Source organism: Thamnophis elegans, chromosome 3 (genome assembly GCF_009769535.1).
Source record: "Thamnophis elegans isolate rThaEle1 chromosome 3, rThaEle1.pri, whole genome shotgun sequence".
Lineage (NCBI taxonomy): Eukaryota > Metazoa > Chordata > Lepidosauria > Squamata > Colubridae > Thamnophis > Thamnophis elegans.
In genome coordinates this window covers 30,524,381-30,536,670 of record NC_045543.1, presented here as the reverse complement: position 1 = coordinate 30,536,670, position 12,290 = coordinate 30,524,381, and the positions used below count along the sequence as shown (strand labels likewise).

The 12,290-nt window shown below is 37.2% G+C and overlaps 1 protein-coding gene across 3 annotated transcripts in view; it reads right to left on the bottom strand.

Annotated features, from left to right (window-relative positions):
• Nucleotides 1-12,290, bottom strand: part of LOC116505849 (cytochrome P450 2K6-like) — a 35,763-nt gene that overhangs the window by 11,702 nt on the left and 11,771 nt on the right. For all 3 annotated transcript variants that reach the window (XM_032213287.1, XM_032213289.1, XM_032213288.1), the window contains exons 4-7: nt 8,583-8,743; nt 6,998-7,171; nt 2,181-2,325; nt 836-1,020 (exon numbers count right to left, since the gene is read on the bottom strand). In XM_032213287.1, coding sequence (XP_032069178.1) covers nt 836-1,020; nt 2,181-2,325; nt 6,998-7,171; nt 8,583-8,743 — 665 coding nt within the window. The remainder of the gene's footprint in view (nt 1-835; nt 1,021-2,180; nt 2,326-6,997; nt 7,172-8,582; nt 8,744-12,290) is intronic.

Below are 12,290 nucleotides of genomic sequence, written 5' to 3'. Positions count from 1 at the left end.
ATGTGGAAAAAAGCAAAGTTTTACACCTAGGCAGGAAAAACCAAAGGTACAAGTACAGATTAGGTGAAACCTGGCTCAAAAACTATAATTGTGAGAAAGATCTTGGAGACTAGTGGTCAATCACTTTAAATATGAGCCAGCAGTGTGCAGCAACAGCCAAAAAAGCTAATATAACCCTTGGTTGTATAAACATAGGCATAGAATCAAAATCACGTAAAGTATTAGTACCACTTTATAAAGCCTTAATAAGGCCACATCTGGAATACTGCAACCAGTTTTGGTCACCACATTGCAAAAAAAGATGTTGAGAATTTGGAAAAAATGCAAAGAAAAGCAAATAAAATGATTAAGGGCCTGCAGACAAAACATGAGCAACAGGTGCAGTTTGGGTTTGGCTAGCCTAGAGAAAAGAGTGGGGGATATGATAGCAGTATTACAGTATTTGAGAGGTTGCCACAAAGAGGAGGGGGTCAACTTATTTTCTAAAGCACCAGAGGGCAGGACAAAAAACAATGGGTGGAATCTAATCAAGGAGCGAAGCAACCTGGAATTGAGAAACTTCCTGACAGAGAGAACAATTAACCAGTGGAACAGTTTGTCTTCAGAACCTGTGGGTGCTTCATCACTGAAGGTTTTTAAAAAGAGACTAGACAGTCACTTGTCTGAAATGATATAGGGTTTCTTGCTTGAGCAGAGGGTTGGACTAGAAGACCTCCAAGGATCTTTTCAGCTCTATTCTGTTTGAACTAAAAGTGTACTTTAGTAGGTAAAAATGGTTTATACGGTATTTAAAAAGATTGGAACCTGTACAATGCAGTAATTTCAGAGTGATCACCTTGGGAATGAAGAAGCCTTTGAAAGTTATGTCCATGGTGGTTGCATGTGGCAAGTTAGTTGGAACAATATCAGCAAACCTTTGGACCTCATGAATTACAGCGTTGGTGTAAGGCATTTTGAATCGGTCTTCTGTCCTTGGCTGACGAACCCCAATCTCCTTTGCAATTTCTTCTTGGACCTTCCCTGGGAGAATAGATTATGTATCAAGATGACTCGTTGCTTGAATTTTGTTTTAAATTGGAGTTTATGTAAAAATTTCAAATTGTGAAGAATAGAACATGAAGGACTTGGTTGCACAGATAGTCTTTGACTTACAACCATTTATTTAGCAACTGCTTGAAGTTACAATGGCACTGAAAAAATTATGCATAACCAATCTTCACCCTTGCAAACATTATAGCATCCCTGCGGTTATGAGATCAAAATCAAAGCACTTGACAACCAGCATGTATTTTGGATAGTTGCAGCTCTCTGTGGTCAAGTGATGGTAATTTGTGAATTTGTCAGCTGGCTTCTGACAAGCAGGGTCAATGTGGGAAGCCGCATTTGCTTAATGAACAATTGATTCATCTAACAACTGTGGTGATTCACTTAACTGTTGCAATTTTTTTTAAAAATTGGGTATGACTCAGTTAATAATTGTCTCGTTTAGCAATGGAAGTTCCAGTTCCAATTGTGGTTGTAAGTTGATGACTATCTGTACATTAGAGAAACACAATATTATTCTCTAAAGAAAATAGATACAGAAAATGTTAGCGACAATTTTTAAAAATAGTAAGGATAATATTTGAAAGTTTTAACTTAAGAAGATTCAGAATGATTAAACAGCTAAATACATCTATAGTGCATATCTAATAACATAAAGCTATGATCTTTTATGTTAGCATTTTGCCATATTTTTCCTTGTTTATTAATATTTGTATCCAGAGGAGAGATGGATTATTAATTGACTATCAGTTTACATTTTCAAACTCTAGAAAGAATGAAAGGTTGGGTGGAGCACATAGAGATGAGTCAAGTTCATATCATGATTGAAATACATCATGCTTAACAGAACAGTCTTGGCTCATATTACGGTGTGATCTGCTATTCTTCTAAGAAATAGTAGAGTGGGTGATGAGAGCATAAAATGAAACATAGATGTGTGAATCCTCAATGGAGAAATATCATACTTCTTTCTTCATATTCTCACATTGATGAGTTCCTTAAAATATCAACAGAAAGGACAATTTATTCTTACTTCCTCTTTTTCCTTGTGCAAATAACACTCTCATCTACCCAAAGACTTCTTTTAATTACTATTCCATTTTTGATTGGAAGCCAATAAAATGAAACATGCTTACTCTGGATTTCTGGGTATTTCATCATCAGGAGTATGGCCCAGCACAGAGTGCTTCCAGTTGTTTCTGTACCAGCAGCAAATAAGTTACCCGAAAGAGCTTTAAGATTTTCATTATGGAAATATCCATTAGTCATTTTCTTATTTTCCTGAAGTGTATTTTAAAAAAAGAGAACAATTACTAAGGAAATACAATATACTCATACAATCTAAATTTTAGAAGATTAATAGGACACTTCTTCATTAGTGGACTATATACTTTAGTGGAGTCCAGATTTGGAGGCATCATTTACCTTTTACAAAATGATAAAGGACTATTGAAGCTGTCACCCCAAAATAGTGACAGATGCCGTACTTCTTTAGAGGAAAGGAAATAAAAGAGTAAATGTTGAGAAAAGTCATCTGCATTAGTCATGAATATTGATGACTATACAAAGAAAAACATTGACATAGTGCATTGAACCTGCTATATATTAACTTACTTACTTTGTTTTCATTGCATTTTATTTCACCCTTTTCTCTAAAAGAAACGCTTACAGAATCTGATAAGACAGTCTCTGTCATCAGTCTAAAATATATAATTGGCAAAAGGAAGAACAGAATGAAGAAAAGAAGGGCACCATTCTCAAAAGAATTAGACTATAGAATTATAGCTACAATGGAAAAACAATCAGGAGAATGGACTGCTGAGGGTCTTCCCTCAAGATGATGTGATGAGTGGCAGGCAATTTTTTCTGTCTGTCACTGAATAGCAATAGTACTTAGACATATACCATTTCAAAGTGCTTTTACAGCCCTCTCTAAGCGGTTTTCAGAGTCAGCATATTGGCCCCACAATCTGGGATGAAAGGCTGAGTCAACCTTGAGCATGGTGAGATTTGAACTGCCTAATTGTAGGCAGCAGAAGTAGCCTGCAGTATTGCATTCTAACCACTGCTCCACCATAAATGTGAGCAGAAGATTATTTTTGGATGATCATGAACCTTTGAAGTAGAGAGATCTTGAAGACTGCAATCGGTAAGAAGCAATTAGATAGTTGTGTTTTTAACCAATATTTGCCCTTCAGTTGTTTATTTGTTTTATGCATACCTTTGTTTTAACTGCACTTTTAAAATTCTCCTATTTTTATCTGTACTTTAATAGACTAGTGATTGCTGACTTATTTGACAACTATTTACAATTTTTTCTTTGTTTTTTCATTGTTTACTATTGAACTATAAATCATTTTCACTTTCCATAAGCAGTGATAATTCATTTTACGGTAGTGAGTCACCCAACTTGCATTGGATAATAAGGATTTTATTCTTACCAGCTTTTTTATAGAAAGAAAGAAAGTCTTATAATCTTATTATTCCTAAATATTACATTTTATTTCCATTGCTTCATATTATTTATACATGTCTTTTATTATCACCCTTCCTTTCTGAACCATCTTTCTGTCCTTTTGTATATCTTAACATATTAATATATAATTATTATTTCCCCCCCTATTTTCTACCCCTATTTTAACTTTTCCCCTCTTTCATATCACTATACTATTCAAAAATGTGTTTTCCATCTTTTGTTGTTCTTATTTCCATAGTTAAATCAATGTTCCATCCTTCATTCTTCCATTTTTCAATATCTCCTTATACAGTTTTAGTATCAATCACAATCATTTATACATTTAAGGTATTTCTATTCATGTTCTTTCCAGTTCTTCAAACCATATAATTATATTATTAATACACACACACACACACACACACCCTAATCACCCCTTAAGTTCCACTGTTATTCATATTTTTATACATATTTAGTAGTGCAGTCATTCAAAGTCTATTTTTCCCATTCTTCATATCCATTTTTATTACAATGTTATCCTGATATCTGTCACACTGCTAAAATAATAATCCAACTTCTATAATTCTGGTATTAATACACATTATGGAAATATATTCATAAAATTATTATTTTGCGCTATTTTCCCTTATTTTTCATCTTTTACCCACTTCCGATCCTTTAATCTTATTTTCTTTTTAGTTTTCCTCCCATATTTGTCCCTTAGGTCTTTTATTCCCTCTACTTGTCTATGCAATCTAACGTTTCCTCCCAAGTCTACCTTTTCCCACTGTCTAATTCAGGGGTGGGTTCCTCCCGGATCGCCCTGGTTCGCGCGAACCGGATGGTCGGTGAACCCGGAAGTAATTAACTTCTGGGAACGGTGGTACCGCTCCTGGCCCCTGTTGCTGCAAATAGGGACAGGAGAGGAGTTCCAAGCAGGGCTTTTCGAACAGCCAAACTCCTCTCCTGTCCCTTCTTTTGCTCTTTGAACAAGCCGTGCGGGTTGTGCTCCTTTTTCTTTCATAGCCAGCTCATTTCCAATTGGGGTGGGGATCCATGGAGAAGGATGGAAAAAATCGATTTCTTCCCCCCTCCCCCAATTGGAAACAAGCTGGCTATAAAAGAAAAGGAAGCGCAACCCGCACTGCATGTACAGACAGCAAAAGAAGGGACAGGAGAGGAGTTCCAAGCAGGGCTTTTCAAACAGCCAAACTCCTCTCCTGTCCCTTTCTTTTGCTCTTTGAACCCATGCGGGTTGCGCTCCTGGTTCTGGAGATTCCCTCCCCCCCCAAAAAAAGACTGGCTGCCTGTCTCTCCAAATCTTGTGGCTTTTCAGGATTTTCTTTTTAAAAAACGCCTCTCCGGGTGATCTTGAAAACCTGCAAGGTTGCTTTGGAAGGGGACAGATGGGCAGCATTTCCCCCTGCCCCCTCCCTGGGTGCCTGCAGCCTCGGAGCCTGCAGCCTTAAAGCAAGCCTTTGCACAATAAAGAAAATCTCACGAGCGAGAGAAGTTCTTAATTGCCTTTACTGTGCAAGCTGCTGCAGGCTCCGAGGCTGCAGGCAACCAGGGATGGGGTGGGGGGGAATGCTGCCTGTCTTCCCCCTCCCAAAGCAACCTCGCGGGTTTTCAAGATCATCTGCAGAGGCGTTTTAAAAAAGAAAATGGTCTTGTTGGGAGGGGGAATGGGCTGCACTCAGAGGAGCCGGCGCCTGGGGCGCCCTGAAGCAGCATCAGCCAACATGTCCATAAGAAAAGCCCCAAGGGCAAGTGCGGCAGTGCCGCACCCACCTCCGCCCTGCTGGCCGCCTAGCAATGCATCCCCGCCGCCTCCTTCTACTCAGCAGACTGGCCAGGTAGGGGCGCGGGCATGGCCCAGGAGAGGGTGGTTAACAGGGGGCGCTGCCCAGCCAGTCCTCACTCAGCAGCGGGGCTCACCGGTGCCCACCCAGCCACCACTCAATGGGTGGGCTGGTGGGTGGGCAGAAGGTTGCCCTGGCATGACCGAGGTGGCATGTTGTATTCGGGTCTTTTCCCGTGTAAGATTGAGATTGTCTTGGCAACATTTCAGCGAGGTCCCACACGCCATCTTCAGGCTGGTGTTTTCTTTTGTGTTGTAATGACCTGGGTGGTGGGTGGAGTTCGTTTGTTGACTACACCTGGTTTCCAGATGTCTGGTAGGTGGGAGGTATCGTCACATTTATTCATGTTGTGGGGGTTCCTTCAAAATCAATTTCATGCCCTGTTGCTTTAAGGTGGTGGAAAAGGGAGGAAGTTCTTTCTTTTTTTCTGACTGCATTGTTGTGTTCTGCGATGTGTGCATTTATTCTCCTATTAGTTGTCCAATGTATGTGACAGGGCAGATTTTGCATGGTATTTCGTAGACTCCTTGGTTTTCTAGCTGGATCTTGTTTTTGGGGTTTCTTAAGATGTTGCCTATTTTTGGGTCAGTGTTTAAGGTTGTCTTGATATTGTGCTTGTGGAGAATTTTGCTGATTTTATCTGTGGTGCCTTTGATGTAAGGGAGGACGGCGATGCCGTTGTCCTGTTCTGTGTCTCGGTTCTTGGGGGGAGTCTCCCTTTGGATTAGGTTGGTAATTGTTTTTCTTTGGAATCCGTTGGAGATTAATATGTTTGTGAGAGTGTGTAATTCAGTTTTCAGGAGGAACACAAGAATGCAGTCAGAAAAAAAAGAAAAAACTTCCTCCCTTTCCCAGCACCTTAAAGCAACAGGACATGAAATTGATTTTGTAGGAACCAAATTAATCTCCAAAACAGAACACTTCAACAAGAGAATAATTATGGAAGCCATCGAAATAGAGAAACACTCCCACAACATGAATAAACATGATGATACCTCCCACCTGCCAGCCCTAGTCAACAAATGAACCCCACCCACCACCCAGGTTGTTAACAACACAAAAGAAAACACCTGAAGATGGCGAGTGGGACCTCGCCGAAACATTGCCATGACAATCTCAATCTTACATGGGAAAAGTCCTGAATACAACAAGACCAGCATACCTACACCCGTGAAAATCTACAAAAACAAGTATGCATGCATGCATGCACGCACACGCACACACACACACACACACACACATATATACAGGTGTAGGAATGTTGGTCGTGTTGTATTCGGGTCTTTTCCCATGTAAGATTGAGAGTATCTTACACACGAAAAGACCCGAATACAACAAGACCAGCATACACACACACACACACACACACACACACACACACACACACACACAGAGTCTGTTTAATGCAAACAGTGACAACACAGTAAATTGACTGTAATTGAAATGACTGCAGACTCTGAAACAAATAATCAAGAAGGAATGATTAGAAAGGAGAACAAATTTGTTCCCCCCCTGTTGACACACAAATTTCTAAAGCAAGACTTTTTACTAACCACATGTAATTTACAAGTAGGGATATTTTTTAAAATGTTAAAAATCACTTGTAATTCAAGGCATATATAAAATAATCCATTACCTCTCTTTGCCGAATAAGAAATGAATCAATAAAACTCCTTTGGTCATTTTCATCAAGATTTTTGAGATATTCTATGAAGGTAGTCTGTATGAAATCGTGGAACTCCTTTCTGTTATTAATTATTTTTTTACGTGTACTCAAAAGGAAGCTCAGCTTAGGAAACATGTTATATAGCTGAAAGAATGATGAAGGAAAACATATATTAAGAACATTGAATACCGTATTTTTCAGAGTATAAGATGCTCCGAAGTATAAAACACACCTAGCTTTTGGGGAGCAAAACAAGGGAAAAATATCTCCCTCTGCCTCCCAGCAATTTGCCTCCTTGCAACAAACAGCAAACAGTACAGACAATATACACTTTGTAGTGTTATATTTCAGACTATACTTGTACAGATGCTGTTAAAATTGATATGCTTTCTGGAAGTACAGTTATTCTCTGCCATTTAAAAGTATAGCACTTTTTAAAACAATAGCACCGGGCCTCTTCAAACCAAGCATTTATTTTAAAAAGCTTCTTCATTTTGTTAAGTTGTCTAGAATAATAATAAAGCAGTCTTTAAAAAATAAGTCTAATAATTTGAACATTCTATAGGCATTTATAGTTGTTGACTTACCTCCTTGCAGCAAACAGCCTGATTAGCACAAGAAAAAAAGTCTGCCTCTGTCTTCCAGCAATTTGCCTCATGGAGCAAACCGCAATTTCATTTTCAATTTCTCCCGATCATCAGCTGTTTCAGGCTGCAGGGATTGTTATAGTCTATTGAAGCCTTGCAAGCCCCTGTTTGCTGCGAAGAGGTAAATTGCTGGGTGGCAGAGCCAAAGGGTTGGGGTCAGTGGGGCTACATTCAGTATTAAAGACACACCCAAATTTTCACTTTCTTTTAGGGAGAAAAAGTATGTTTTATACTCCGAAAAATACAGTACTCTGAATACAATTGTCAGACATCTCAAAGCTTTTTTTTTTAATGAAAATGATGTTTCATAAGCCTACAAAAATAAACCCCAATAATAAGCAAAAGCACATGATTGAGGAAGCTGTACATAGTCAATATTTCAAATTCACTAAAGCCCAAATCCCATGAATCTCCACACAATTATTGGGAGAATAAATGTTCATTTTCCAGTATACTCTTAAATGAATTTCTCACGCTCACATCTTGTTGAGTCCCAAACAACGAGAATGATCAATCTAAGAAATTGAATGCAAATTCAAGTCAAGGAAACTATTTAGTACATTTAGAGTTGTGGAGTAAGGTGTGTGTGTGAGAGAGAGAGAAGGAAAGAGATTGAAATGGTTTTTTCAATAGAAGGCTGTCAACCCTACAATTTGAGTCCATTCACAAGTAGTAACATGGGCATTTGCTTATAGAAAAAAGGGACACTAAGTGATGTCACAGAAAAAGGTGACTTGCATCATATATTTCAAGGCAACTATATAAAATTTGAATATGATATACTCATTTTATTATTTGAACACAATCTTGTTATGATAAGCAAAATGATTTGCTTAGCAATAAAGTAAAATGACACACATCTGCCTATACTACATGCATTTTTTTCTTCGAACAACATATTAGATTACCGATATATTGGGGGTCCCTGAAAGACGTAGATTTTCACTGATTATCTTCAGAAGTCGTAGAAATGTGGCATTTTCATAGTCATAGCGCTTCCCAAGTAGAATAGAAACTATGATGTTGGAAACAGCAGGAGTCACAACTGTTTGGATCTCAAAGGGCTTTCCTGGACAACAAACAATAGATCAAAATAGAATTCTGAATGAATGCTAATGAATTTAGAGTCAAAATCAGCATACATAAAGGAAGCATATCATAGAAACTGCAGTCAGTGCTGATAAAATAGGAGGCATTTAAATTAAAAAAAACATGAACAACTACTTGAATGGAAACTGATTGTCACAGAGGCACAATTGTATTTTTATTGTTCATATATACGTAATGGTTTCTTCGCAGATGAGGAAGTCCTTAAGGGTAAACTCTTCATATTCAGTTTGGATTATTATAGGGTATTGGATGGGAAATCCTGGGTTGTATTGAGTGGGATTGTTAATATGTTGGAGGCAGGCATGAGAGCATGGTGTTTTGGTGGACACTTTGGAGTCTATCTGGTTATGTTTGGCACATTCTGGTGGAGTGCCAGTTTATCCTGAGTCAGACCTTGGCCCAATGTGTTGGATTTCAGGACTCAGACTTCCTTTCAGGCTATTGTCAGCTTTTCTATTTTGTGGTAGCAATGCATCTGGCAGCTGGATGAGTGGTAGTAAAGATCTGGTTCTTGGTGGCAGTCCCGAGATTTTGTGTGTGTGACAACAGCACTCTTGTTACAACAAGGAGTGTTTTGCCTGTTGTTGATGGTCAAAGGCTGGGGAGGGGGGTGGTTCTCCTGGGCTGATGAGGGAGGTTATGTATTGGTGCACAGCCAAAAGCTAGCAAAAGTTAGTTTCTTAATGATGGTGGTGACTTGTCACCTAAGGAGATTATGTTGAGGACTAGTTCCCTATAGCTTCTTGAATGGAGAGCTTTTGCTTCTCTTTCAGAGCAGGGTGATTTTGGGTAAATAAACTGGGAATAATTAGTAACAGTGGAGGGCTTGTTCTTGAAGGTTGCTGTGGGTCATTTGTGGGAACCATCTTGTCTTCTTTTTTATTTTTTATTTTTAAATTTTAAATTTTGTTTATACAATCATATCATCTTTGCAGCACATTTTACAACTTTTACATATCCATTGCATTTCATTTGTCTGTACATATATATATTATATAACTATATCTATGTAGATATACATATTTTGTTTTATATATCTTTTCTATTAATTCCGTATGTAACATCCGTTATATACACTTAATTCTCTTATTTTTCTTATTTCATACTATTTTTATCTACAGTCTATCTTGTATTTCCTCCTCTTGTTCATTCTGCAGTTTTGTGCTTGTTTTGTAGTTTCTTGATCTTCTCTTTATTGCTTTCCTACTTTTTTCCTCTTTCCTCCAGCTAATTATACCATAAGTCCTATACTGAGTAATACTCTGATTCCTCTTTGTCTTTTAGCTCTTTTGTGAGCCTGTCCATTTTGGTGCATTCCAATATTTTTTTATCATGTTATCTTCCATTGGTATGTGTTTATTTTTTTCAATTCTGTGCATATGAGATTCTTGCTCCCATAATTACATGTAGAATTAGGTATTTGATTTTTTTCTTATACTTTCCCTTAATTATTCCTAATAGAAATAATTCCGATTTTAGTTCTATTTGATGTGCAGTGATCTCTTCAAGCCAGTCTTTTATTTTTGTCCAGTATTTTTTTGCAAATGCGCACATCCACCACATATGATAGTTTGTTCCATGTTGTTGATTGCACTTCCAGCAGGCTGGGGAGTATTCTGGGAACATTCTTGCAATTCTCACAGGTGGTAGATGCCATCTGTAAAACATCTTATATATGTTCTCCCTATATGCCATTGCCATTGTTAATTTATAGTTTGTTTCCCAAATGTGTTCCCATTCTTCCAATGCTATAGTATATCCAAAATTCATCACGCATATTATCATGGTGTCTTTCACTACAACTTCTTCCATCTTAAATCTTAATAAAGTAGTGATATATTTTTTTGATCAATTTCTCTTTGGTTCCCTGTAGAATTTTATCTAATTCTTATGGCTCCTTATAGAATTTGTCCATTTCTCGATCTTTTTTGTACCATGCTTTTATTTGTAGCTATGGCCACCAATCTATATCTTATTCTCTCATTTTTTAAAATTTTTGCCTTGTTTTTAATCTCTCCTGATTGTCTAATATATCTTTGCATCTTATTATTTTATTTATATCCAATGTGTTTGGGTAGATTAATGCTTCCATAGTGAGTAACCAAATTGGGATTTGATTACAATGTTTTCTTTTTCTTTTTTACCATGTTTAAAGTAGGGCATTTCTAATTTGTTATCTTTGAAAGTAACCATGAGTTTTGTCTTTCCCGTCCCAGATAAAGGAATGCCAACCTAATTCTAAATTATGCCCTTCTATTGTTAAGATTCTCTTGTTCTTTAGGCTTATCCAGTCCCTTATCCAGATGAGAGCTGCTGCCTGATAGTAGAGCTCCCAATCTGGGAGTCCAAAACTTCCTTTCTCTCTATTGTCCTGTAATAATTTTAGCCTGATTTGTGATTTTTTTTTTCCTAACCAGATAAATTGTGCTATTAATTTGTTTAAATCTACGGAAATTTTTTCCCCTAAATTTATTGGTGTTACCTGGAATAGCAACAAGATTTTTGGTAGGACGTTCATTTTAACTATGCAGATTCTTCCCATTAATGCTATTTGCAGTTTTGTCCAATTTTCCAAATATTTTTAAATTTTCTGTATTGTTTTATCATAATTGTCTTCCTTAATTATTGAGCATTTCCCTGTTAGCCAAATTCCTAAATATTTTACCCTTTTTACTATCTGCATTCCCATAATTTCTTCTAGTTCTCTTTCTTGTTTTTTTAGTAAGTTTTTTTGTAATGATCTTTGTTTTGCTCTTATTAATTTTAAGTCCCGCTACTTTGCAAAATTCCTCTATTTTTTATTAGTTTGGTTCCTGTTTCTAATGGCTCTTCTAAAATAAATACGATGTCCTCTTTCTCCTTCCTTTTCTTCTACTAAGTATTCTTCTTGACTTTTACTGTCTGGTTCCCCTCTACTCTAGTGTTCTTCCTCAGCTGTGAAATGGTGCTCGAAAAATCTGTGTACCTTATCTATTGTATCTATTTTAAACCTTTTTTCCTGCCAAGTGATCATAACTCCCTCTGGTGTAAGTCATCTGAACATTACATTGTATCTTATTAGTTGTGATGTAAGAAACTGGTAATGTCGTCTCTGATCTCTAACTATTTTTTGGTATTTGTCTTAGGATTTGTATTTCTCTTCCTTTGTATGTTATCTGTTCTTCTCTCACTTTCTTATATATTTCATCCCTTACTGATTTTCTTGTGAAGCATACATGTATTTATTTTGGAAGTCCATGTCTCCTAGCAAAGTTCATGTGAATTCAATACACATCATCTATGTCCCTTCTTATTTCTTGTTTATTTTTTTGTAGTATGTTCTCCACAATTTCTGTAATTGTTTCCCCTAGGTCCTCCTCCTTCTCTTTTACTATATTTTGAAAATGGAGAAAGAAAGCAGCTTTTTCCATTGCCAGGAAGATTATTTTTTCCTCTTAATTCCCTATTTACTGTAGTCAGCTTCTGATCTACTGTTTCTATTTTTTTCTCCATTTGTTCTACCTTTG